This window comes from Manacus vitellinus, unplaced genomic scaffold (genome assembly GCF_001715985.3).
Source record: "Manacus vitellinus isolate BGI_N305 unplaced genomic scaffold, ASM171598v3 scaffold_20_pilon, whole genome shotgun sequence".
Lineage (NCBI taxonomy): Eukaryota > Metazoa > Chordata > Aves > Passeriformes > Pipridae > Manacus > Manacus vitellinus.
The window spans coordinates 12,239,836-12,265,548 of record NW_021939471.1 but is presented as its reverse complement, the minus strand read 5'-3'; the positions used below and the strand labels follow the sequence as shown (position 1 = coordinate 12,265,548).

The window sequence follows — 25,713 nt, the reverse complement described above, 5'->3', positions numbered from 1 at the left end:
GACAACTCTCCTGTTACGAAGCATGGCACAGAACCAGATAAAACTGCTTCAATTAACAAACACATGAACTGGTTGCTAATAAAGGAGGAATAAAGTTACAAAGAAAAATTCGGCTGGAAGACAAATGGCAATTGTCCTCAGGCAGGTCCAAAACCAACAGTAATACTAACCAGAAATAAGGACATGCACTTTTACTTAGCTGAATCAGCCCACCTCTTTGTAGTTATCCACCCAGTAGCCCTTTTGATCTCAGTTGCCACATTTACTTTCAGTGCTTTGCAACGCATCATCACCACATCACACTCTGAGGCAGAGGATCTCTGCCTCTGAACAGAAAGGAAGGCACTGTTTTTAATGGTTTCATATGGCCATTAAAGCAAGTATTAAGCAAGATATTAAGAACAGATAAGGTAGCAGGAAATAGGAAGTAGATGTAATGCCCCATTAGAAATTAGAAATCACAGTTACACAGCATTTACTCCAAATAAAATGCAATTACACCCAAGTGAATAAAAAGATTTCATACTTTCATTTCAATTTTACATCATATTCATTTCACTGGTACAAAAGCAATCCTGGATTTTCCTAATAGTTATGCAAATCTGATCCGTGATCCGAAATACAAGTTGGGCATTGCTTTGTTTTTCCTGCCAGTAATACAAAATTATGCAGCTGTAGATTTGTGCATGAGTTAGAGCCTTCCACAGCCTTAGCAGTGTCTTATCTGCACTCCTATCCAAAATAGAGGAAAGACATACTACTGTCTCTAATATAAATATTAGTTGGAGCACAGAGAAGGTGGGTTTCACTGAGACAGTTTTCCTGATTGCAACCAAGTAATGAATAACCAAGAGAATTAATGAATAGCGAAGAACACAGGCTTGTCTAATACCAAGGGTGAGTCTTCAACATCTGGGAAAGCACATGATTTTTCCTACTCTTCTCAGCTTTTCCTGTCCTTTAATGAAGAATGCCATTTAATAATATGACTTACTGAACAGAACGAAAACCAATCAACCAACATAAACCAACAAATTGCAAGATACAAGGAAAAGCCATGCACTAGGATGGTATCACAGTCTCTTTAGAAATATCTACAGCAACTCTATACCAAGAGCTGCTCATGGTCCAACCTCAGCTAGATGAAAAGCTGATGGCAGCCCCTCATGCAAGCAAGCAGTCTCACCCTGTTTCAGAAGGGAAACTCAAGAGCAAACACCTATGAACCAAAATGAGAATTCAGCAATTACCTGTTATATTATACGTACATATGTATATATATAATTCAAGCATCTGACCTGCCCATGTATCAAGCCAAGATATAAGGAGGCATCAGAAAACAAATCTCAAGTTTTCCTCTTGACTACTTTTCTTGCAAGTGACATACTTTGATACGTTTGCACAAAGTGCCTCTCCTACTTTAATTATATTCTTCTTTCTAAAACTTTAGAACTATTAATTTAAGAGAATCTTAGCTCAAAATTTCAAGTCAGACAGAAATGTTTACACTTCAGTAATAAAAAAAAGAGTTTAGAAACAGAAACCAAAAGGTTTAGTTACATAACTCCAGTGGTCTATGCCAACAATGCCAACATGATCGTTGGCACAGAACACACTTCGTAAAATTACTGAGCTTGTTAAATTAAAGAATTATCATTTAATGACTGTTAGCCAAACCTCAAAGTCAAACAAAAAATCCATTTATTATTGCAGCCATGTAAAATTATCCCTGCTTCGTTAATATATTTTCTGTAGGTTTTCTGCTTATTTGTCTAGAAATGGATTCTAGCTGAGTCATTTTGAAGAGAAACCCAAGAAGAACATTCTAGAGGACTGACTTCTAAACTAGTACTACCATACACGAACAACTGACGTATAAAATTCTTTTAGACCACAACTTCAAAGACTTCCTGAACTTGTCCAAGCACTATATTTACAGGTGTGCACATGAGAAAACATAGCCTAAATCAGACAGTAGAGTCTTCTAAAGAGAAGGCTTTGCCATTACTACTGCTGCTCTCTAGAATGAGGCATTTTTTTTACCTTATGTCCTGAAAGAATCTGTGTGAAACTGAATATTGCAAACTTAAGTCATTTTCTAAACAGCAGCTCTTAAATTATCTTTCTGACTACAGACGGTTAGTTCAGACGCTTTTTAAATTCTCATCTTGGATGTGGCTAAAAACAATAGGCTAGTTTATAGAAGGTGGGCACCACTACACTCATGTTTTTGAGTAAAGAAGCTATGACTGGGCTGCTGCTACATGCCAAACTTCAAGATGGAAACAATCTACGATCACAACTCTGCCAGTCTTCTTAAGGAATTCAGGTGACAGGATAGACAGACATCTGTGAAACCCAAAGTGTTTAACTGTAATGGAAGTCACAATTATCATAATTGGAACCAGTAGCAAAATTTCAGGCACTTGACTATCTTTTTTACTGAGTATCTTCCTGACTACAGACTTTCAAACACCTAAGTAGCTGTTCAGAGATTCTTTGGACTGCTGTGCTGAACTCAGGCTACTTTTCAAACCTGTCTCTAAAAAGGTATTAAAAAATAAAATATGGTCTTCATCTATAAAATAAACAACCTGAAGGCAAACATGCACAATTTCCTTACTTGTAAGATTTATAAGTAGATCATAAAAAATAAAGTAATGTAATAAAAGGAATCTTGAGGTAAATAAATAAATAAATAAATACATAAATAAATATTTGGACACCTCATTGAAAAGAGGTACCGTACCCCTTACCCCCACACTCCTTCGGAGCACTTCCACTTGCAGGAATTGTTTTCAAAAATGAAGCCACCTATTCTAGGTAAAGTCTGACACAAGACTTAAAGACAAAATTCACATGAATTAACAGAATTATATCTAGATGATAGAGAATTTCTTTTTATATTATTTAGCAGTTACAAAACTTTTCAGCTGCCACCTTCCAATTCTCATTTTCCCTGAACTAAGTGTTCTGCAGGAATGTTCAAGAATGTTATAATCTCACCATCAGAAAGAATTACACAGCATTGGTCAAGATGCAAAATGCTTTTCTACTAAATCTTTCACAAAGAAAATCAAAAAAGATGCTAAGAATTTTGTTATACAAAACAAGTAGATATTTTAGTATGTGGCGAGCAGAGCAAGCTTGTAGTTCAAAAAAGATTAGCATAGAAAATGATTGGAAAGATTGATAATACAGATAATTCTCTAAAAAAACATGGAAAATTGAGGTTTCCATTAACCTCCACAACAGATATAACAATGGAACTGCTAACATTAGTGTGTACTCTTACACACTCTGCCTCACAACTAGAACAGTATCAGCTTATATTTGTCAAACTGAAGGGACGTATAACTTTTGTTACTACTGTAAAAGAACTCAAAAAATGAGAGATGCATGTAGTAGCAACAAGACGTTTGTCAGAATTGTTACTACTCATATAGTGATACCATACAACATGTACCTCCACAGTCCATTACAGAAATCATGAAAAATTTCACACTAAACCCTGTACAACCATTTCTTACTCAAATCATCCACAATATGTATCAAACAACTTTATACCATTGCTCAGCAAAGAATTAAATGGCACACATTTCTAATTTGAGAGCTACTTCATTTAATACTCTTATTAAAGAGGGAAGAAGTTAAAAAGTCACAGTGGTTTGTTAAGGATATCCACAAAGTATCTGGAACAGAACTAATTTAAAGACATCTTAATTGTCATCCAGTATTTGAGAAACAGTAATTTTGACTGAAATAGACAAAAGATCTACATACCTCAAAGCCAAGTCTATCTTTCTCTTTCCAAAAACAGAAATGTGTAACCTTCTTATCCCAAAATTCATCTGGCTTTACTACACAAACAAGTGACACCTCAGCTGGAACAACATTCTGTAAAACAAATTAAAAAATAAGTACCACATTCAAGACTACACTTTCATTTACCACATTTACATTTCATCATCTATTCAAGAACTCATAAACTGCAGATAAAAATTAAAGTAAGTCTACTGCATCTACATCACATATTGGCTCCATCCTGCTTTGTAGCAGATTGCACTGGATTTCGTAGCAAAACTGTCAGAACTGAAAAGAAAATATAACCTCTTCACTTTCAGTCCTGAGGACATTATGTTAATTTGAAAAAACATGCATTATTGGCTAGGCTTAATTTTATTTATGGCATTTTATTAAAAATTTATTATTAAACCCAAGGCTTTCCACAAGTGTTATTTACCATGCAGAAGGAAATAGTAATCATAATGTCGGAAAAAAATTGTATACGTTGTCACCAGATGACATGTCAAGATTAGACCCTATACTTCTCTAGTATGTATTGCTTAGACTAGAATGAAAGGGTTGAATATTGACATTTCAACATATTAATTCATTACAATATTACCAGTAAAACATTTCTCAGCCTAAACCAATAATTTCATCTACTAAGCTGATTTTATACTGTCACACTGAATGTATATCAAGGAACAAAGACTCTTGATTACTCCCAAGGCATCAGCTATAGCAGGAAGAGTTAAATAATCAGAGTAGTGATATAAAGGTGATACAATCCATGTGATTTCTCTTTAAATATTTTGGTTTATTTATAAAAATATAATTCAAGAAAAGTGAAATACTTCCAACAGAGAAATTAGCACCAAAACCAAAATTAATTCTTGCACCATTTCAGTGAATTTGCAAAAATGATTTACAAGTGGAAAGTATTTTGAACATAGAAGTGTTTTGGGAAACTATGTATGCTGAAGCAAAGAGAAATCTCACGTGATCTGCAAAGAGAAATCTCATGTGATCTGCACAAGCGATCAGTTTACATAGAAAAATGTTCTTTATTGTTTCCTTCTCAAACTAAAGATACAGATGTGGAACTTATGTCTCTGCAGGCTGCACACTGGCAGGATGCGTGCTGAAATCGGAGCATGGGCAAATAGCATCCTTCCCACCAGCTGCAGTTGCCACCAAATGTCACCACCTCACGCTGGCTGAAGCAAAATCTCAGATAAGACCATAATCTGAATACAGTGGATTCAAATACTGTAACTCTATTCATAGGAAAGCCATCTTAGTCAGGAATAGGTGAAAGACACCTTGAAACAGACTTCAAAACCCAGAAGCAATAATGACCAAGCAGGACAAAAAAATAAATATGAAATTACTTGTGTTTGACACACTTTCTGAGGCATCACCCAGCTCTGAGGAAAACTGCTCTGATAAAGAGAAATCACCTGTGCAGTAAGAAAGCCAGTAATTCAGGTGCTCTAATGTATTAGGAGTGCTGTATCTTGCATTTTCTTTGACCACTGAGACCAGAAAATAACATATACTGTTCAGCAGAAACAAGACTCTATTGTAAAACCACAGTTCTGAAGAGCTAAAATAATTTTTTTAAACAATTTATTTAATTGGAAATTGTCACTTTTTTTTTCCTTCTCCTTTTTGTAGCATTCAGAACATAATTTGTGATTTGAACTGTTATGCACAACAAAATCAACTATATCCTATTGCCAGGGAAAGTGGGTAGTACAGCATACTGCATCAGAACCTGCTCAGCTACATTATCAGTGTGAACTGCTGCCCTGCAGACATTCCTACTGCTCATAGCTGGCAATGCCAGGAGCATATTTCTGTACTTTTTTTAACTAAACTTCTGGTTCAGAAAAAAGTCTACAACTGTGTGTTCTCAGCAATAAAGAATTTGTCTCTCACTTGAGTGAGCTGTATCATCTGCTTTTCAGAATTTCTTCCTGCACAGAACTCTGTCACAGAACCACATTTGGTTATTTTAGACTATAAAATATCTATATCTCCATGAAGAAATTACTGCCTCTACAATAGCACAGTTATTAGGTTCCCATCTATAAAACTCAGTCAACTATGAATGTATAAAATTTATTTACCTGTAGCATCAACACAACTGTCTTTACCACGTTCCACTGAGACTTTCTGCCATCCACTATCACAGTGAATCCCCTAGCTTTACACTTCTCACTAAAAGAAGAAAAAAAATTATAAAAACAAAATTTTGAACAAGTGTCTTATCACAATGACTTTGGATTTCAAGTTCATGTAAAATACAACTACATAGTTTTTTCTTTATAAAAATGCTGTCTTACAAACCTTAAGTCTACTTACTCATAAAATAACTTTGAATTTTAATGCTCCAGCATATTAATAGAAACTGTAAATTACAATTTTCCAGTAGCACTTGTATTTCATAATAGAAGTATTTCTTTAAACTTTAGCAACTCTGAAAAGATTTCATAACTATAAACTTCAGAAAAGCCTCAGAAAACAAATCAATTTACAGTGTTGTATGGAAGACAAAGGGATGTGAGTTTTCACAAGGTTACTTCTGAATTGACACAGATTTGAGGATAGAGGTACATATCACCTGATGCATATCCAAACAGGAAACCATCTAAACCATGCTTAAATTTCTTTCCTGAACAAATGAACTAGGAATTTCAGTGCACAAAAAGCCTCTACAGGACAGAAGCTTTGCATATAGATCTACAAGAAAGAGCATTTTAGACTGACATAATCTCTTTTCCTTCTAATAACATTTGAGTCTGTGTATACTGCAACAAAAAAAAACCAAAACAAAAACAAATCAAACCAAAACAAAAGACACCACCTGCTAAAAACAGCTGCAAAGCCAAAAGTTCAAAGGTACTTCCGCTCAAACACCAAATGGGAGAAAACAGTGAAAACTTTCCTCTCTGTGCATTTCCACAAAAACCTTCCCAGCTCATTTCAAACTGAAGCTGGCAACAAGGTGCTCACAACAGCTGGACAATGTTCAATGGTGGCAGCAACCTCTGGGTATCACCAACATCTGGGAAGTGTTACCTTCTCACAACCAGCACAGGAGCATCCCAAAGCGGACATGGAACTGAGTCCGTGTTTTAGCATTAGTTACCACACCAGATATCATGCCCCAGGTTGAAATTTTTGTGTCTGGCAAAGTTATAAGTGACTAAAACCCATTACATTTACATGATGTAGGAAAGCATTATGTAATCTTTACTACCCAAATCTGCAATTAGAAAACAAAGACATTTCTGTGATCCTCTTAAAAATAAAAAAGCAACCTGCATGAACAGTAAGCATTATGTTTCACACCAACAAATTTAACAGTTATTTATTTCATGTTTAAGCTGAGCTTCATCAGGTAGGGGTGGAAGACAAATTTTTATCCTAGAATTAAAAAGAAAAAGAAAAAAAGGAAAAAAGGCACCTTACTAGTCTATTTAGGAAAAAATAATTACAAAGTTGGTTGTCAGCCCAAGAATGCTTTTGGTCTTAAGGAACCTCTAAGACAACATCCAAGATTTTTCTGGAAGCAGCCTGAACATTCAGGCTTCATGACTGCAATGTTTAATCAGAATCAACTCAAAAGGCACATTACCACTGCTTTTAAGAACAAGATGAATAGTGTTACTACAGCGTCTAGAGACGTGACTTCCTTAGGCTCATTGGAATCTAGCAGTATTAGCATCTGCTCTTCTCTACTACTAAACCTATTAAAAAAACCTAGAAACCAACAAAACATACAACCAACCATATTCAGAAGTGAGCTACCACTTTTGAAAAGTTCAGCCAATACAAACATAAATGTCTGTATGCAAGTTAGAATAATTAAAACAACAAAAAAAAAAGGCTTGGTGATTTGAGCCACAATACAGAGGATACAACAAAGGAAGCAAACTTTGGTATACACAGACAACAGCATAACATTGTCACTTTTATTATTCTTCAGTTCTGAAGAGGCCACTTCAGAATCTGAGAATTTTAAATAGCATCAAAGAAAGGCATAAAAGTAGACCTCAACACCAGGAATAAACTGTCTGAAGTTTCAGAATGGCTTTATACACACACTCCAAAGTAATTCCACCCAAGACAGTTTAAGCAGTTATGCTTCTCAAATTTTGGATGCAGCCAGCCATCAACACCAGAACACAAATCTCAAGCCAGTTACAATGTACATCACACACAACTGAATTAAAAGGTTACCTTACACATAGAACTTGGGGGAAAAAGTAGCATTAATGTTTCCTGGACAGCTATCTAAACTTGGGGCAACATCCCTCCTTCACCCCTCCTTTTTTCAAACATGGTTCTTTCCAGAACAAAAAAGGCAAGTGCTTGGGCCAAAAGGTTTGCATTTCCCATTGAAGAACAACATGCAAACCAAAACAATGACTTTTCCATACTGCCACCATAAAAGGGAGGTCATTTTTTCCACAACTGACAAACAGAACATTAAATGTGGGAACACTGACTTCATTTTCAAACAGATTTCCCAGTTTCTACTGAGTACAAAGAGTTCTTTGGTTCTGTTTTTAGACAGTTATTGTTACACTAATATATGTAAAGACATACATCAGGATGAGACTGTGGAATAATTAATGCTTACTAGAACAAGAATGCCTACATCTGTTCCACAAATATGGCCAAGCCCTTAAGTCAATGAGATGACTTGTGTAGATGACCATTTGGTATTTTCATCACTTTACAAAAGACAACAAAGCTGTCTGAAAAACCCTAAAATTTCCACAACTAAAATATTGTGCAATATACCCATATACCTATTGATGCTTTTATTTTTAAGTAATCTAAATTTATTTTTTGCTTCTCTCACCAATCAGAATTTTTTAAAGCCTTAAGTAAAAAAAAAAAATTGGATCCTTTAATTGTGTTTTAAAACTATTTATAGATTACACTAAGCAAAGTACACTGAACAGTCTTTAGTTATGCCACTGTTGCTCTGTTTCCAGAAGAGAAATTTAAAGGGATACAAAACCAAGCATTTATCCAAGAGGCTTCTTTCCTTTTTAAATCAGTGGCACAAGAGAACAAAACAAAGTTATGATAAAGATCAATCTCTGGATATTAAGAAAAAAAGAAATGCAGGTAACTAAGCCAGGACCAAAAACTGTCTCTATAAGCTTGCAGTGCCACATGCACAGAACTTGATTCAACAATGATTTTACAGCAAGGTATTGATGACAGGGTACTCAAGTCGTCATTCACCACATTTAAGCAGTATTTTAATTTTAAACATTTAAGTTGATCACGAACTTCAGTGAGACTGTGTATTTTTAGACAGTGCACGCTAAAGCACTACAAGCTACAAAGATTAGGCACATAAAGAAAGAGGAGGAAGCTATTTTACTTTCAGAAACGTTACCTTTGCAAATTTAGGTGTTTGACTGGAATGGTTCATTAATTTACTTTGTAATTTAAGTGCATTGCCATTAAAATTATGAAAGCTATCCCAAGAAAGGAGGATGGAAATACACAAGATAAAACAAACCAAACAAAAAAGCCAGATATACAGAATGGAAGGACAACGGCAAGCCTTAGTACATATCCCTTAGCTCACCGGGATGTATATTTTTAATTCAGTCAGACAGTATCACATTCTAGACAAACATTTATGTAAAATTAATTTGGCATTGAAAAGCAAATGAAAATTAAAAAAAAATTAGAAAGATCCCGTCCACCACTGGAAGAAAAAGCAACTCTGAATGCCTTTCAAATCACCTTGGTATACTCAGAAGATAGTCTAGTGTGACACTCAGCTCATCCATACTCGTCTGTTCAAGGCATAATGGAATTGTCAAAATGAGGCCACTTCTTCTGTCCTTCCCTCCTATTTCAGAACGAGAAAGTAATTAGAAAGTTAATGTGATGAGTTTAAGGTAAAATAAATACTTTTTAGTTAAGTAGTCTCAAAATACATCACAAAAGCAATCCTCAAAGTTGCCGTGAAAATCTCAACTGACATTTCACCTCTCAGTTGTGAGGATTCATTCACCACACTGATATCTAAGACATCACCAACACTTCAGAGCATAGCCCACATCCACAGCTGTCACAGTTTTTCATCTAATACTTTCAATATAAACAACACAAACCAAGTGTTCCAGAAGCATTATTTTTGTATCTCTAGATTATGTTGTTAAAAAGGATCTCGTAGACCTTCTACACTACCAGCCCACCAGAAACCCGGTCAGCTTCCAAGGTGAACACGTACCCAAAAGCTCCAGCTGGAGCTCCTGGAAACACTGACAACACAAAGGAGGATTTTGTACCACACAGGCTGCCCATGGCAGGTACTCAAAATTGGTAATTCGGTCAAACACACAACTATTTCTAAACCTACTTACAAACAGGTAACAGTCATCTCTTTAAGATAAATAGTTCCAACCAGTTGCCTTAATCTTTCACATGCATTTTCAAACCTTTCTGGTAAAAATTACACAAACAATATTGGTAACAGTAAGTTTAAATACATTATCCATTTTATTAAGGAAACAAAACAATCACAACACATTTAAGCACATGTAGGAGTCAGTTACTAAACAATTTTCTCCATAATTTAGAAAAGCTGTACAAAGATAACTATACTCACGGGTTTATTTGGGATGAAAAAGAAGGAAAGTAAATTTCCATAACCTGAGAAAGAACATCTTTATTCTCAAATTGTGCAACTGTCATTGTTAAAGCAATTAAATCATGCTTTTGCCTCATAGAAGTTCTTGAATAATGGTAGAACTGAAGTTCTTTCTAATCAGTAAGAACAACTTTTTACAGAATAGTAATAGCTGTGTAGAAATAAGACAAACCACATGAGCACAGTAATGCTTGCAAGATGCATACACATACATTGACATAATTTGATAAGAATTCTCCCCATTCATGAGATGCAGGCAAGATAAGGAACAAAAACTGTTTGCACAACATATGTTGGACACTTAATTGCAACAGGTTTTTTTCCTTGTTTCCAAAGCTTTGCAAACTCTCCAAAGAGTTTTAAAAATCCACTGATACACACACATTTTCCACATCTTCATAAAGGACTGCTTTCAGTCACCCATTGCAATAGTCGTCTTCCCCTCCCTTCCTCTTTTTTGGGAGAGAATTTTTGCTGGAAAGCAGCAACACACTTTTTAATAACTGTATTTCTAAACAGAAGAATTAAAGAGTGATGATGTATGAGAAAGGACAAATGGACAGATGCTTTCTGCAGAAATTAAGATTGTGTCTCAGTTTAAAGCAAGAGTTATTATAGATTGTCCACCCTTCTCTGTTTCTGAATGGCAGAAAGCCTGAAAATTGGAGTGAAGAAGCAGAGAAAAGGAAGGAAAAATACTTGGATTTAAACAGCATTTGCTGAACTGACTAAACAAAACGCAACTCAAACCCCCAAAAATATAATCTCTTGACATTTCGCAAAAAGACCACAACAATTATCTAAATTATTAGTTCCTTACAAGTCACCTTGTGTCACAACTGACAGGTTTTCCCCCAGCTTGTAAATGTTGCTACACTGAAAATACATTTAAGTTAAGGAAAAGAACTTGGAGTATCACCAAAAAAAAAAAAAATTAATTTTGCACCAAAGTGGCTGTTCAAGGCTTTTGGCTGACTTAGTAGCTTGTCTCTTTTCCCCTGCTATTTGTAATGACCTACCAGCAAGAAACCTACACAGCCATGGATTCTAAATCTGAGGAGACACTGCTCCATTAGAAACCACTGTTTTGCTTCCAGAAAAAGGTAGGATCAATATTATTTGTACCAACTTACCTCAAAAAATGCCAAGGGATTTCAGCATATAAGCACTGCAGTATGCCTTCCTAAAATATTATTTTTGTGATGCTACGTTTTTCATCCTTAGTATGTTTTTACTTATGAAACTATATGGAGTAAAATTGATTTAAAGAGACATGATGAACTGATTTCTCTGTCAAGTTCCTTTACTTACACTGAGGAACACTAAAAAAAACCTAGTGCATGAATCTTTACCATTCATTACATTAAAACATCCATTAATACCAACCAATTCCAAAAAGGTCAAACCTACTTAGAAACATGTAGGTTCAGAAAGGTTCCTAATATTTAAAATGCACTCAATAATATTACTTTCCACTAAGAATGTTTGTATTTCAAAATGGATCAGGCAGATTTAATTGCAAATTGAAAATGCACTCTAGTTAGTGAAAACTTCCCCTTGCAGTAGAATACTGAACAGCCACCATACTACACGTCTGCTGTTCCTGTGGAAGAAACTCCCCACTGTCCCAGGCTTTAATGTGAATTGAGTTTTAGGGGTTTGCTTATTTGTTTTTAAACAGGAATTGTTTGATTTGCAATTGCTGGGAACAGCAGGCAAATTCAAAGCAAAACATTCTATCAACAAAAAGAACAGGTTTCACTTCTTAAGTGACTGGAGCTGGTTAAACTAGACTAATTAAAAAAATAAACTAAAATAAACTAAACCAGAAAAACATTTAAGGCAACACTTCAATTTGTGAAGTTGACAAGTGTTCTGCAAGTTACCTACCTACACTAAATAAGACCATCAAACACCAAGAACAAACACAGCTATCTATGACAGCAGTGAAACCAGACAGCAGAGAATATCATTCATCATTTCAAGTATTCCCTTCCTTTTTTTTATTGGCATGGGGAGAAGAAAGTTATCTTCAAACTAAGATTCAAGAAGTTTTAATAAATACAAGGATAATTACAGTGCATAATTACTTTCCTGAATTAACTACTTGGGAGTAATCAAACTGTTGCAATGCATGGCTAATTCTGTTTCCACCTGTTTCTGTGTTGGAGAAAAGATAGGTCAAAACAAAGGAAAAATTTTCTAAAGAAAATCCTGAAAATATTCACTCCATATTTCTAAAACCACATTAGAAAAACCCAGAAAGCATTATTTTTGGATGTTTGCTATATTATCACTCTTTTATATATGGACTGACTTCTTGTCAACAACTTTTTGGGTTGAGTTACAGGCTACAGCAAAACCAAGTCCTAAATGCCAACAGCAATAGCTTGGCTACTAGATTAAAAGTTTCAGAGATTCTTTTGAAATGTGACAAAGCACTAACCGACAATATATTTCCACTAAATACAAATAACCAATTTAAATATACCATCCAAATTATGCAGGGAGGAACCAGCTGAGGAAAACTGAAATCATACCTGAAAGAAAAGCCAATTTCTTCTTCAGAATGGGTAATATTACCGAAGCTTCCATTCTACTTCAGATAATTTTCACAGCTCTGAAACACAAGAAGTTAAAAGTTGTCAAGGATGGGAAATCAAATGCAGTGTTTCACTACAGTGAGCACTGGACACAACACTTTTGTACTTTTCTGAAGGAAGCACAGAACATTGTAACCAAAATTCAAAGTATTGTAAAAACTTAAGAAAAAACATTATCATATGCCTTTATCCATGCTAATAATCAGTTAAACATTTCTTTCTCCTCACTGGGGGGGAACAAAGAATCCAACCACAGAAACCAATGCAGAATCTCAACCAAGGACACCGAGATAATTTATACAGAAGTCCCATTTCCCAATCTTATTAAACTGCAATTAATTTACAGGTAGATCATCTGTTTGCTCATTCAGATGTAAAATAAGTGCAAACAAGACTGCACTTTTGCACAGTCTCTCTCATATTACCAAGAATATAGTAATTCTCTAAATATGTTATGCTACATGTATGTCAGGACACTGCCATTGTCTTGCCATTAGCAGGTCTTCATTTGAAGAAAAGCATCCAACAGCCTCAATAACCATGTTTAACCTATACCTGGAAATGCTTCTGCTCCTTTTGCCTCCTTCCTACCCTCATGCCATTTTTATTGCATTGTGAACAGCAATTTACTGTGATTAAGCTCCTGTGTTTCATTGACAAACCCACAGGATGCTTGAACTGCAACCTCCTCTTCCAGCCTACACGAAGTAGCAACTGGCCTCTGCTTGTAACTTTGAGTTCACACTTGCACAAATCAATCCATTTAATTAAAAAACCTAATTCTGCACAAAAATACAATTGCAAGACATGCACCAGTATCCAGTCAAAATAAAAAACAGACCAAGTTTTTTTTTTTTTCTTTCATTCCAGACACAGGGCTTCAGACTGCAACCTGGAGTTCTCCATCTGGATACTTCAGCATTCATGCACACAAATAGAACGTTTTTTCCTGGCATGGGGGAAGTTAACTGAATCAAAACTATAAATGATCTAGGAGAAAAAAAACCCCAACAAACTCAGAGAAATCCAAATAGAGAGCCTGAGATAAAACAGAATAGTTATTCATTTTCATGTTAAAACAATGAGCTTCATTACAAACAAAAAAAAAGAATTATTATTATATTACTATAAAACAGAAAAAAACCATTTCAACAACTTTTTACTGTCTCTACCTGTTCCAATGTGTAATGTGTCACAATATTCACTCCAATCTCTTATCTCAAAATCTCCATATTTGTCATTTTTGCCAATTATATAAATTCACATTTGAAATGTTACAGAAGGAAACAAACAAATTTCAGTTCTTTCAGGAAACTGAGTCCCAAGACAGCCTGCACTTCAAACAATTACTCAGAAAAGCATCCTATTAAAGCTATCTTTATGCTTTGAACAAAAATTTGTATGTTATTTGTTGCATAAATCACAAAATTCAAGAATTACTCAGTCTCTCAAACCACTCAGTGTAAGCTATTAAACTTTGGTAGGACTTTTTTTTAATTTTTATTTTTTTAGATGTGGAAAGTGTACCTGAATGATTTTTCCCTCTCCTCCCCAAGTTATATTTAAAAATTATTACAAATGCCTCTTTATTATAATCAAGGAGTAAAGTTCAAACCTACACACACTTTATCTTCATACTTTCTCATATGAACAAAAGTTTGCATCAACTTACTGACTCTGGGGAGATGTTTCTCTGCGGTTCTGAAAAGACCTATTTGTTTAATGTGAAAGCACTGCCTGGCTTTCTGCCACAGCAGTGGCACTGTCCATGGATCAAAATAGTTCTTTTATTCAGTATTTCCTGGAACCAAATGAACCATTCTGTTCAGAGCGGAGGGAGGTGAGTCAGAGCAATTACAACAATTGCTGATCAGTCCAAACACCGGGCCTTTGTTCCAGAAACTCTTAAATTTTACAATTACCTCTCTTCTGTGAAAGCTCCATTGGGATTCATCTAGAAGAAAACTCATCAGAGCAGGCTATCAGAACATACCAGAAAAAAAATCTTCATGTTTAAAAAACAAGTTGAGCACCCTTTAACACTCCAGATAATCTCAGGATGAATTAAACAAAATGTCTTTTTTTAATGTTGGAAAGTGAAAATTTCAAGACAGCTGGCATCTACTTTCCACTGGGAGCTACCAAAAGGTACACTGCTTAAAAGCAGATCCAAGTGTATTTAGACCTACAAATAACATGTAAAGACTTTGATTTGTTTGGAGAAAGACAAAATGACAGGCTCTTAAAACTGTCCATCAAGCTCTCAATTTAGCATGAGGAAAGAACGATTTGCTGCTCAAAGCTGTACCACTGTTTAGCTGAAAGAAACAGATTCAGTGTCTATTCATTAATAAAAAATCCATTTGGACTCATTAAATAGAAAAAAGCTACAGAAGAAAAACAAGCACTGAAGAAAACAGATTTCAATTGAGCAAAGTGAAATTCTTCAGAAGTTGCATTTTATCACTTCCAAAGACATAACTTTTATATCCTGGAATTTTACAGATACAAAACAAATTAAAGAGGTTAAATTTGTTTGCTGAATTTCAGAAATTGCCCACCTGCAGCCTACTTTGCCAACTGAAATGCCATATGCCAAACTGTAAACCTTGTAGTTCTTTCACTTAATATGTTTCCTGCATACACACTGAAGAACCTCACTGGACTTGTTTAGAACTACCTAACCTTTCTGGTTTTTTAATTAGTATAGTAATGTCAGTCCCCAACAATGCATTCATTCTTTTGAGAATTTCCACAGAAAGGCGGCAACACTAAATTTACATTTGTATTTCAAACCTAAATATCTGAAAGATGTTCCAGTGAAGCAGAAAACTCTTCCAATCCCCTTGACAAGTAGAAACTAATACTACTTATGGAGAAAATTCTCTTAAATATTTAGATGAAAAATGTATATATTGAGGGGATGGGAGGTTGGGAAAACAGTAAACAAATAGTTTAAAAAATTACAGAACAGGTAAAAAGACAAACGATATTTCAGGCTGCACTCCAATGTGAAATCAAATTGTAACTTGGTAGGCTGCATCCTCTGCCATTTCTAGGCCCTGGAAAGACTGTAAAGTACATTGTTTTACTCCAAGAAGTCTAAAATTTCAGAAGTTCATTAAAAAAAAAAAAATCCACAAAATTCACACACAATAAGAACTATGAGTAACTTATCATAAAAGAGCAGAATTTCTGATGAATGAACAATATCACCGGCATTTTGTGCTACCCATCCTTAATGTCGTTTCACTAAAAAAAATAAGAACCAATGTCCAGACTCTGTTTAAAACCATTCTAAAAGTTTATTAAAGACAGAGGGCAGAGGGACAAGTTGACAGACTCCCATTGACTGGATGGCTGGAAGTAAGATGTCAGAGAAAAGCTGCCCTGCAAGTAACAGGTGTTTTCTTTCTAAGCAGCCCAGTGGATACCACTTATCAAAAATAATCAAAACAAATTCAGGCTTAATGAGAATTAATATTAACATGTTTATTCATATTCATTAGACCTGAAACATTTAATACTCTCAATACATGGTGCAAGGTCTTTAAATGGGTTAGACTGTTTACAAGCATCTCTTGCAAGTTTCAGAGAACGAGTACTTTCTTCATTCCCTTATCATGTATCACACAAAACTGTGTAGCTGGTCTGCTAACCACAGGACTAAAAGTAAGGAAAAAAATCTGGTTTCTATTCGCTGTTCTGCTATGAAATATACATGTGGCTTTCAGCCAGTCATTTATCCTTTTTAGTCTCCATTCAGTCCCTCCATCTAATTCTCTTTTTACAAGAGTATTGTGATGTTTAATTCATTAATGTTTTTGAAGACTTGAGAGATTAGAAGGAGCTCCACAAATCTGCCTATAAATAACCGAGCAGCAGATGGGCAGCTACATTCAAAACTGTAGCAGCTTGCAAGTCCAGGCACAAACAATAGCACAAATAACAATAGACATTCTGAAGTACGAGGGAAAAAAAAGCCTCAAATCATACAGGATGAAAACACTTTTTCTTTTAAAATCAACTTCTGAATTGCAGATCTTCAAAATTAACAACTTCACTCTCTGAAGCCATCATGCAGGCTTTTCCAGATGCTAACTTCAACCCACAAAGCCTTACTCCACTCTTTCGCTGGATCAGCTTAAAACAAGTTCACCTGTCCCACACAGAAATAAAACCCAGGTGTGAAAGACAGAGAAAGCTAAATATCACAATTACCTATGTAGATCATTATTTCACCTTCCTGTAAAATTACATTAAAGGATGTCACCTCTCCCACAGTTAAGTTGCACTAAGAGAAAACACAAACAAAGGTGTCTCCAGGGCTGATGTCCCAGGGTAACTTAAGAAAAAACAAACCTGCCCCAAAAAATAGGAAAAGGCTGTAAATATTCATTAGTTAATGCTGTCTTCAATTAAAAAGCACATGAAACTGATCTACTCAGCTGGACAGTTTCAAAATAATAATAAAACACGACAGATGAATATCAGCTTATGTACTCAAATGTAGTGTTTGACTTTAACATATTACAAACAGCAGTAATAAATATTTACCATTAGAGCCCTTTAAGACCTCAGGAGAAAAGGTAACTCCAGATATTCAGGGAAGATCAAATTAAACTTATTGCTTTTTCAACCACTTTTGTATTTTTTTTACTATCTATAAAAACTATCCATAAAAAAGCATACTTGAGTTTTATGTCTGATTTTGAAGTTGTACACAATGAAAATATTCCTGATCTTCTATAACCTGCTAATTCACACTAAAGTATTAAGAAAATAAAAACCATAGACTCAGTAGATTTCATGAGTATGTAAGCTAGTTTAAAGCAAAATGCAACCACACAATGTCATTTCCATTACACATACACAGTTAGTGTAACTCAGTAACTTGCTACGGCAGTTGAATGGACAGATTAAAAATGTGCTCTGATTTGGGTTAAAGGTAGGGTTAACAGCGTGCTAGGTCATGATCCAAAAGCACATTGGCACGGCCATGCCAAATTTAAGCTTGGAAAAATTCCAGTTCTTCTGCTCCATTTTCACCTGAAGGTTTGAGTCTTACCTCATAACAGGCTTTGTCTTTTAATTATAATTAACAATAGAATTTGGAAGAGCTGTCTGTTAACTACTTCCTCTATTTAACCCATCCTTCATATTTGTTTCCCACCCTTTTTTCAACTCCTCAACATTCTGTGAGAAGTGAAATAAAAAGATGAGCAACAAAAAAGTGATGAACAATATAATGAACAGCAAACCAGCAAATGGAGAACAGGTGAGTAAGAGGTTATGCCATCTGAGAAGAAAGACATCATGCACCTGAGTTTTAACTTTGATCTCAGTCAACTATTCATTTCACAGAATGGCAGAGCTTTTCCTCAGACTTCAAGCAAAAGCCAGAGGGAGAGAAAAGAAGGAAGAGTACCAAGCACAGAAAAAAATATAACTAAGGATGTACAATAACATCTGCGGGTACAGCTGTGAAACACAATACCAACACCTCAGTCTTTCCATACAAGGTCAACCACAGGATACTGTGCAGCAATTAGCACACTTCAAAGAGCACTCCTTGGATTCACAGGCCATGTTCACAGAGAGCAGGCTTGCTCCAACCCAAAGAAATACACACACACGTTCATAATGATGCTACAACAGGTGACATACAAAATGATAGCTTGCTAGAGTTTTCTACCCTTTCCAGCCTCGGTCCAAGCCAAACACACATGGTCTCCGCTAAGTTACAGCAGCTTTTAGGCTTCTTTAATCTAGAATAGTAGAGAAAATAAGTCACAGGTTTTGGATGCATCTCCATATTCCCTTTTCTGTCATATTTACAGCGAGAGACACCATATTTACCTTCCAGCAGAATCCTACCACTTGCCCTTGTAGGGTGTTACACAGGCAACAGAAGACCAATCTACCCTCCCTCCCTTGCAACAGGCAGTCGAACCAGCAGAAGCTGCAGTCATCTGGTATAGTCCCAACTCATTTAACACTATCAAGTTACCACAGAATACACAAAATTATGAAATTTGAGAGGCTGCTTCTTCCACCACTTTCTACATAGCAATAGGTCAATTGAAATGCTATGTTCAAAGCATGGCTGAGACATTTGCTCTTCTTTGTCACACTTGCCTAAGACCTATTAAAAAAAAAATCTTATGCTTACCTCTTAAAATTTTACTTAATCAAAAGTCATGTGGAAATAATACAGAAATCAAACAGATTGAAAATTATCCCACAGAAATAGTTTTTGAGTCATAGGTTGCGAGGAAGAAAAATAAGCAACAAACAGTAAAATCCAACTATATACTCCTCTTCTAGCTCCCTCTATTCAAACAAACGAACAAAAAACCCCCACCAAAACAAATAAACAAGTCTTAAAAGCTTGCAAAAACGAATATCTTATCACCAGTTCTTTAAGGAACTGTCCAAAACCAGTTTGTGACGAGAGATCAGAGAGCTCTTCTGCCTTCAGTACTTCATAAAAAGAACTAAGGCAGTAGGAGGAATGAGACTGGACAGTCCAGGCCATAAGCAGCCAAGTCAAAAGACAAAGTCAAACAGCTGTACTGATGAGTACAACTGCTGGCAGTCTGGAGCAAATGAAAACACACTTTCCTCTGGGGTGCAAGATTAGAACTTCTTGTTCCTTTTATAACAATTACATAAGAAAACAATCTACAGCTTCATAACAATACACGTATTCGGTATTGGCTACAAGTGCATGTGGCTCGGGGCCACGGGAGTCACTTCTCAGCTCAGTATAGTGACACTCAATCGAACAGAAGCAAAGAGAAATGCTGCTCTAAACTGAAAGCCATCTTGAGTGGCAGGGGTATGAAAGGATAAGTTATTTTTTGAAAAGACAAGTAAGGTGTAGACAAAAGTGTAGCAGACACAAAAGCAGTCCTCCTTTAGGTGGAGAAAACTGACACAAAATAAGAAGAAAACAAACAAGGGACTAATAAAAAGACTATTTATAAATCTCTAAAACTTCGGGTTTGATACATGACCAAAATATTTCCAGCTCAAGAGTAAGATTTTGTATGGACCTTGAAACATCCTGCACAATTTCCTCTGTATCAAAAAATCAAATATATTACAGTTGTGTGTTGCCTCCTCCTCAATGCACAAAGTAGACACTTTGAGGATAATAGTAAAAACTCCTTCATAAAGAATAAATAAATAACTTCAGAATTTTGCTAATGTTAACCAAACATGAAAGTACAAGAGATTGAAATATATCAGATCTGGTACATAAATATCTTGTTCATATTTTTAAGTTTTTAAATGTTTCAGAAATACATTAATTCACTACTTTACAAAGCAAAAATCATTATCTGAGCTGTCCTTGAACTAGTGTGTGCAAGAGAAATAAATCTTGCCTTCACTTTGACGAATGTCTTCAGTTTTTTTACTCAGGATAAAAATTCTGAACATTTCAACTGCAAATCACAAATTTGCCACAGCAACCACCTGCGGTAACCACAGCACCTCTCCCTCTCTCCTATCCCTTCAAAATAAAACATGTAAGATTCCACTACTGAAAAATAAACATATAAGTGGTCACACATTTCAGAGAACGTAAAATCAAGCTTTCTAAACTGCTACCTGCAGCATCCTGCAAAGATGCAACACTTATGCACTTTTCAGTTACACTATTTTCTAGGGTCAAATTAGAATGCAAAATGAAAGAATTAGCAAACAGAATGCCAGCAGAGAGAAAACAGACAACCTGCATTGCAGGTATACTGATTAGAAAGAAAGCATAACTTTTACCAACACCAATAAGTAGACAACCCTTGGCATCTATGCATTATGTGTCCATCCTGATCCTTTCCCTCAAGAATGGGATTTATTTTCTCAAGTTCGGCCACAGACATTGTTTAGTGAACAAAACATCAAGTTAATATCAAATTCATTTGTCTTAGTCTTTCAACACAATTTTTCTTGGCCTTACTTGGTCTGGTCAACACTTATCCTTCATGATACCTGTCTAAGAGCACATCTCAAATACAACTCTGCCAACATCACAGGTGTTTATCTTGGCTCTAAATTCTCATGTGCCTACTACATCTACCTCCCCTGAATCATTGATTCTGCAAAGCCCTAAGTCATACCTTCATCTCCTCTTAACTACTGTAATTTCCTTCTTAATGGGTTCTTTATGTCTCAGCATTCCAAACTTCAGCTTGTCCAAAATGCAGCAGTTCATCTTCTCACCTGAAAACAGGAAAATAACACTCCAGATTGATTTTAACTTGCTTCCTTGTTTAGAGTCTGCTGTAAAGTTACTTACTTCAAAAATCTCTCACTCTTAGTCTTAAGAGTAAAAAGCTTTGCCAATGCATTTTTGTATGTGCTCAATCAATGTGCTCAAGTCTCTCATGTATCTTCCAACACAAGCTTATCAACACCATCAGAGCAGCAACAATTACCTCCACGCTTTTAAAACTTCTTTCCTTCCTCTTACCCACATCCACAGAACACTCTTAAAATTAGAATTCACTTATCTCCAGTCTTATGCTTAAGCGTCTTCTAATATATTTACAGACACTCCTCTCTTTGTGAGACACCAACACCACACAGGACACAGTAACACAGGCTGCACTGAGGGCTGCACAAACTATGTAACATAACTCCAGCTTTAGTTATATTATAGCGCCTTTTATAGATTTGTTTAAAAGTCACAAAATGAAAACAAAGTAAAGCAAGTAAATTAATGAAGGCACGAGATAAAACCTAAATAAGTTTTTACAAAACCAACTGCAAAAATATTGTTCTATGTAGTCTATTCACCAGTGTCAAACCTTCATAAGGACCAAATACAAAGAAATGAAAATTGTGGAGATCTCATTTTTGGAAGAGATTTATCTTACTTACCATTGGTACTGGAATGCAATGTCTGTTAGGGTTACAAGTTTGAGTTCCAGATCCCAGATTCTGCAAATTCAAATGAAAAAGTATTTGACTATATTTTTAGATTTTAATACTCAATCTAAGACTTTATTTCCTTGGAGGCTGAAAACAAGGGTTTCTTACAGAGCTACATGATAGGGGAGTCAACATTTCCATTATATATTCATAAATACTTGTACGCTAGGCATTTGAGTTTAGTGGGACAGCAGGAATCCAATACTTCCTACCAAAACATATGGTAGACATCAACATTGTTTACAATTAGCAGGCAATGCTCCTGAGGCAGCACCGGAAGCAGCGGGAAAGTAACAAGAACCAGAATCCTTGCAGTCTGCTTTCAATCAGAGGTACCCTACACAGAGTTTTAGGCTAAACTGAAAATTCAACAATGCTAGTGGGTTTTCTTGTGAAGAGGAAGAAGGTATTGCTACAAAGTTACTCACCGTTATAAAATTTAAAAAGGCAAATTATAACTTGAATAAAAAAATTTAAATAGTCGCTATTTGTAATAGAAGATGCAGAATTAACATATAAGTATCAAACATTAAACCTCAGCAAATGCTTTAAGACTTGCATGAAACTTTGATCAAATTCCACCCACCAAATGAAATCCACCAACACCACTCAAGAAGTCAAAATTAGCCTATGCTGTATAACAGGTGAAGCCAAGATGACAAACACACTTCACTGGTTTTACAGTAACAGTTAAATTACTGTAATGACTGCTAACAGTAAGTTTTAAATTTTAAAAAAAATGGAAGTTTTCTAGTCAGCCTCAAGAAGATGGAGAGAAAGCAAGAGAACACACCTATGGATCAGGAACAAAAATACCAATAGCAAGTGCTCAAGACAGCTTGAGTACAGACACAGTGGAAATCCTGCAACATTATTTCTAGGGTAGGCTCTGCTTATTTTATCAGAAGCTACCTATTGAAGGTGTTCTGTATTTCCCCACCCAACCATAGTAACTGGAGAATAAAGGTGTTCCTCTCTATGTTCTATTCCTAAGGACTCTTGACATCTATGTAGCATTGTATTAAAGTTCTTCCAGAAGTTTCTCCAGTTCCCCTTCCTACTACCACTCTCATGCAGCAGACAACTGAAACTGAGCTGAACTTCACCTGACTCCTTTATTGTGTTGACAGAAAATAACAAAACTATGTACACTTTTCCTGTTTACGCAAACTTTACCGAGAAATATGAATCCACAGCCCATTTAGAATTATAGCCTACAACTCCAGGAGACATCACACCACTTTTTCTTACAAGAAATTAAAAAATACATCTATTTCTACTTCTTAACTTGTATTTCTAGCAAAACCGATGTTACAGATCAACTAAATTGCAAATAAAATATCATCTATTAGCATACTACATTAGGAAAAACAGTTGCTTGAGATGATTTTACAGGATTCTTCAAGCAGCAATCTATGACAAAGAATTGTGCAAAATCCTAAAATCCATCAGTAAAAACCACATTGTAATTCCTCTTAGTTTTGACAGGAGGTTTTCACACAACCACAGAATTATTAGGGTTGGAAGGGACTTCTGGTGATCATCTAGTCCAAACTCCCTGCCCAGGTTGGGTCACTGACAGCAGGTTACACAGGAAGGTGTCCAGGTAGGTTTTGAAAATCTCCAGAGAAGGAGACACCACAATATCCCTTGGCAGCCTGTTCCAGTGCTCTGCCTTGTTGCTTTTTTCCTGACAGAGCAAAGCACAATCAGCACCTCACCAGCAAGCAGCAGGCCTCTCTAACCAAGCTTTGATTCTATTCTGTGGTTCACCTTACCCCTTTTCTCCGTATCAAGTTTCTACTTGGTATAGACAATAGCATTAGGACTATAAAAGCTCACATTCAGAAAAAGGAGAACCCCTATTAGCACAGAAATTAATCACCATCAGTAATCCTATCATGTAATAACAGTATTCATTATTTACTATACACTGAATCTTAGCAAGCGATGTCACACAATGGAGAAAAAGGGGGAAAACCCACAGTATTTCTTCATCATAGGGAATTTTAATGTGTGAACAAAATCAAGATCTAATTGTTAGGACAATGCAGACATTGCAATACTAAAAATGGAGAGGATGTTGGTCCCCATTTCCTTTGGGATGAAGAAAGATGAGAGAACGGAAAAAAGCATCTATTAATACATATCTACATAAGTCTTACCAATTCTGCTCATTAAAAAACTTACAAAACAAAAAATAAAGAGCCACTCTCCACTAATTATCTCTACTCTTGCTTCCATACACTCGTTCAAACTCTTTAAGAAAAAGGGTGCTTTAGAGCATCACCTTCCTACAATTGCCTGGCTAAGAAGCTCTGCTCGGGAGTAGCAAGGGACACTACAATTACGGGGAGAAATGGCAAAACTGATAGACAATAGACCTGTCAAAAATCAAAGCAAGGATAACCACGGCTCTGAGCAACCACGGTTTCAGCAGTGAATCAGCTTCCCGACCAGGCAGCGCTTCCAGAAACCCCGGAGCGCCCGCCGCCGCGGCGGTGACACGGCCGTGACTCGTTCCCCCCAGCCCGCCGCCGGACTGACCAGTGGCCACGCACCGGGAAAATCCCACTGCAGACAAGCGGATCTGCGAGCCGAGAGCCGGCTCCCGCCCCGTCTCCTCCGGTGTGCTCCCCGAGCACGGAGCCCTCTCCTCCCCTTCGAGCCTGCCGTGACACCCGCGCGGGGCCGGCGAGAGGGGCCGCCGCCCTCCCGCGCCCGCACAAAGGCAAAAGCTCCGCCGGCGGCGGCGGCCCTCGGGAGCCCCCCTGGGGAGCCCCCCGCCACGTATGTAGCGGCGGCACGAAACAATACCAAACCTGTTGCGCGGTTCCCTGGGCCGCACCGACCTGCCGTGCCCCCGGCACGGGAAGCAGCCGGCGGGACCCGCCGAAGGGCAGCGGCGGGGCGGGAGGGGCTGCCCTGCCGCACGGCCGGGCCACGGCAGCCCCGGCGGGCTGGGAGCCGCCGCCCCGGCGGAGCGGAGCAAAGCAAGAGCGGAGCGCCCCCGCGGCGCCCCGCCGCCGCCCGGGAACAAAGCGCGGCCAGCGCAGGGCCTGCGCTGCCCTGCGCGGGGCTGCGGCGAGGGCAGAGCCCCCTCCGAACGCGGGTACTCACCCGGTGCGGCGCTGGCGGGTGCCGGGCTGGGAGGACGTGGGGCGGAGCCTGGACCCGCCGCTCTCGTCGGGCTGCGGTGGCTGCCCTCGGCCGCTTCGCACCCGCGCGCCGCCCGGCGGCAGCCCTGGGGACGGGGGCGGCTCCGACCCCTCCTCCGTCGCAAGGAGGACGGTGAGCGCCGGGTGCTGGCGGGCCCGCCCCGCTTAACTGCCCTCGGCCCAGCGCCGCCCCCGCCCCGGGCGCGGAGCCGCGGTACGCGCCCGCCGCGCCCTCGCGGAGCCGGCCCGGAGCCCGCCCGCCGGCACACAAATGCGCCCGTACCGGGGGCTGCGCCCCGCAGGCCGCGGCACCGCCCGGCCCGGGCCCGTCGCTGACGGAGGGGCCGCGGTCCGTACTCGGCGTAGGACAAGCGGGAGTCAGCCCGATGCGGAGTTTTTAGCGCTGGCAGCCCTGCTAGGATAAGAGTAGTCGTGCTTTGCTCTGTGGAGGTACATCCATGTGCGTGCTGAAAGCGAGTCCAGGGGCTCACAGGTGAACGCTGGCCGCTGATAGTGCCTCAGGCAGGGGTCG

General features: G+C 37.7%; 1 protein-coding gene across 4 annotated transcripts in view; it reads right to left on the bottom strand.

The window, feature by feature from the left end:
* Positions 1–25,192, bottom strand: part of SESTD1 (SEC14 and spectrin domain containing 1) — a 55,050-nt gene extending 29,858 nt beyond the window's left edge. For 2 of the 4 annotated variants that reach the window (XM_029959510.1, XM_029959512.1), the window contains exons 1-7: positions 25,144–25,192; positions 21,973–22,032; positions 21,210–21,312; positions 13,021–13,100; positions 9,568–9,676; positions 5,919–6,009; positions 3,784–3,897 (exon numbers count right to left, since the gene is read on the bottom strand). In XM_029959510.1, the coding sequence (XP_029815370.1) occupies positions 3,784–3,897; positions 5,919–6,009; positions 9,568–9,676; positions 13,021–13,075 (369 nt within the window). In that variant the 5' untranslated portion in view covers positions 13,076–13,100; positions 21,210–21,312; positions 21,973–22,032; positions 25,144–25,192. Of the gene's footprint in view, positions 1–3,783; positions 3,898–5,918; positions 6,010–9,567; positions 9,677–13,020; positions 13,101–18,750; positions 18,772–21,209; positions 21,313–21,972; positions 22,033–25,143 lie in introns of those variants that run through there. The other 2 variants (XM_029959511.1, XM_018071816.2) reach the window with 2 other exon arrangements.
* Positions 25,193–25,713: the final 521 nt, after the last annotated feature.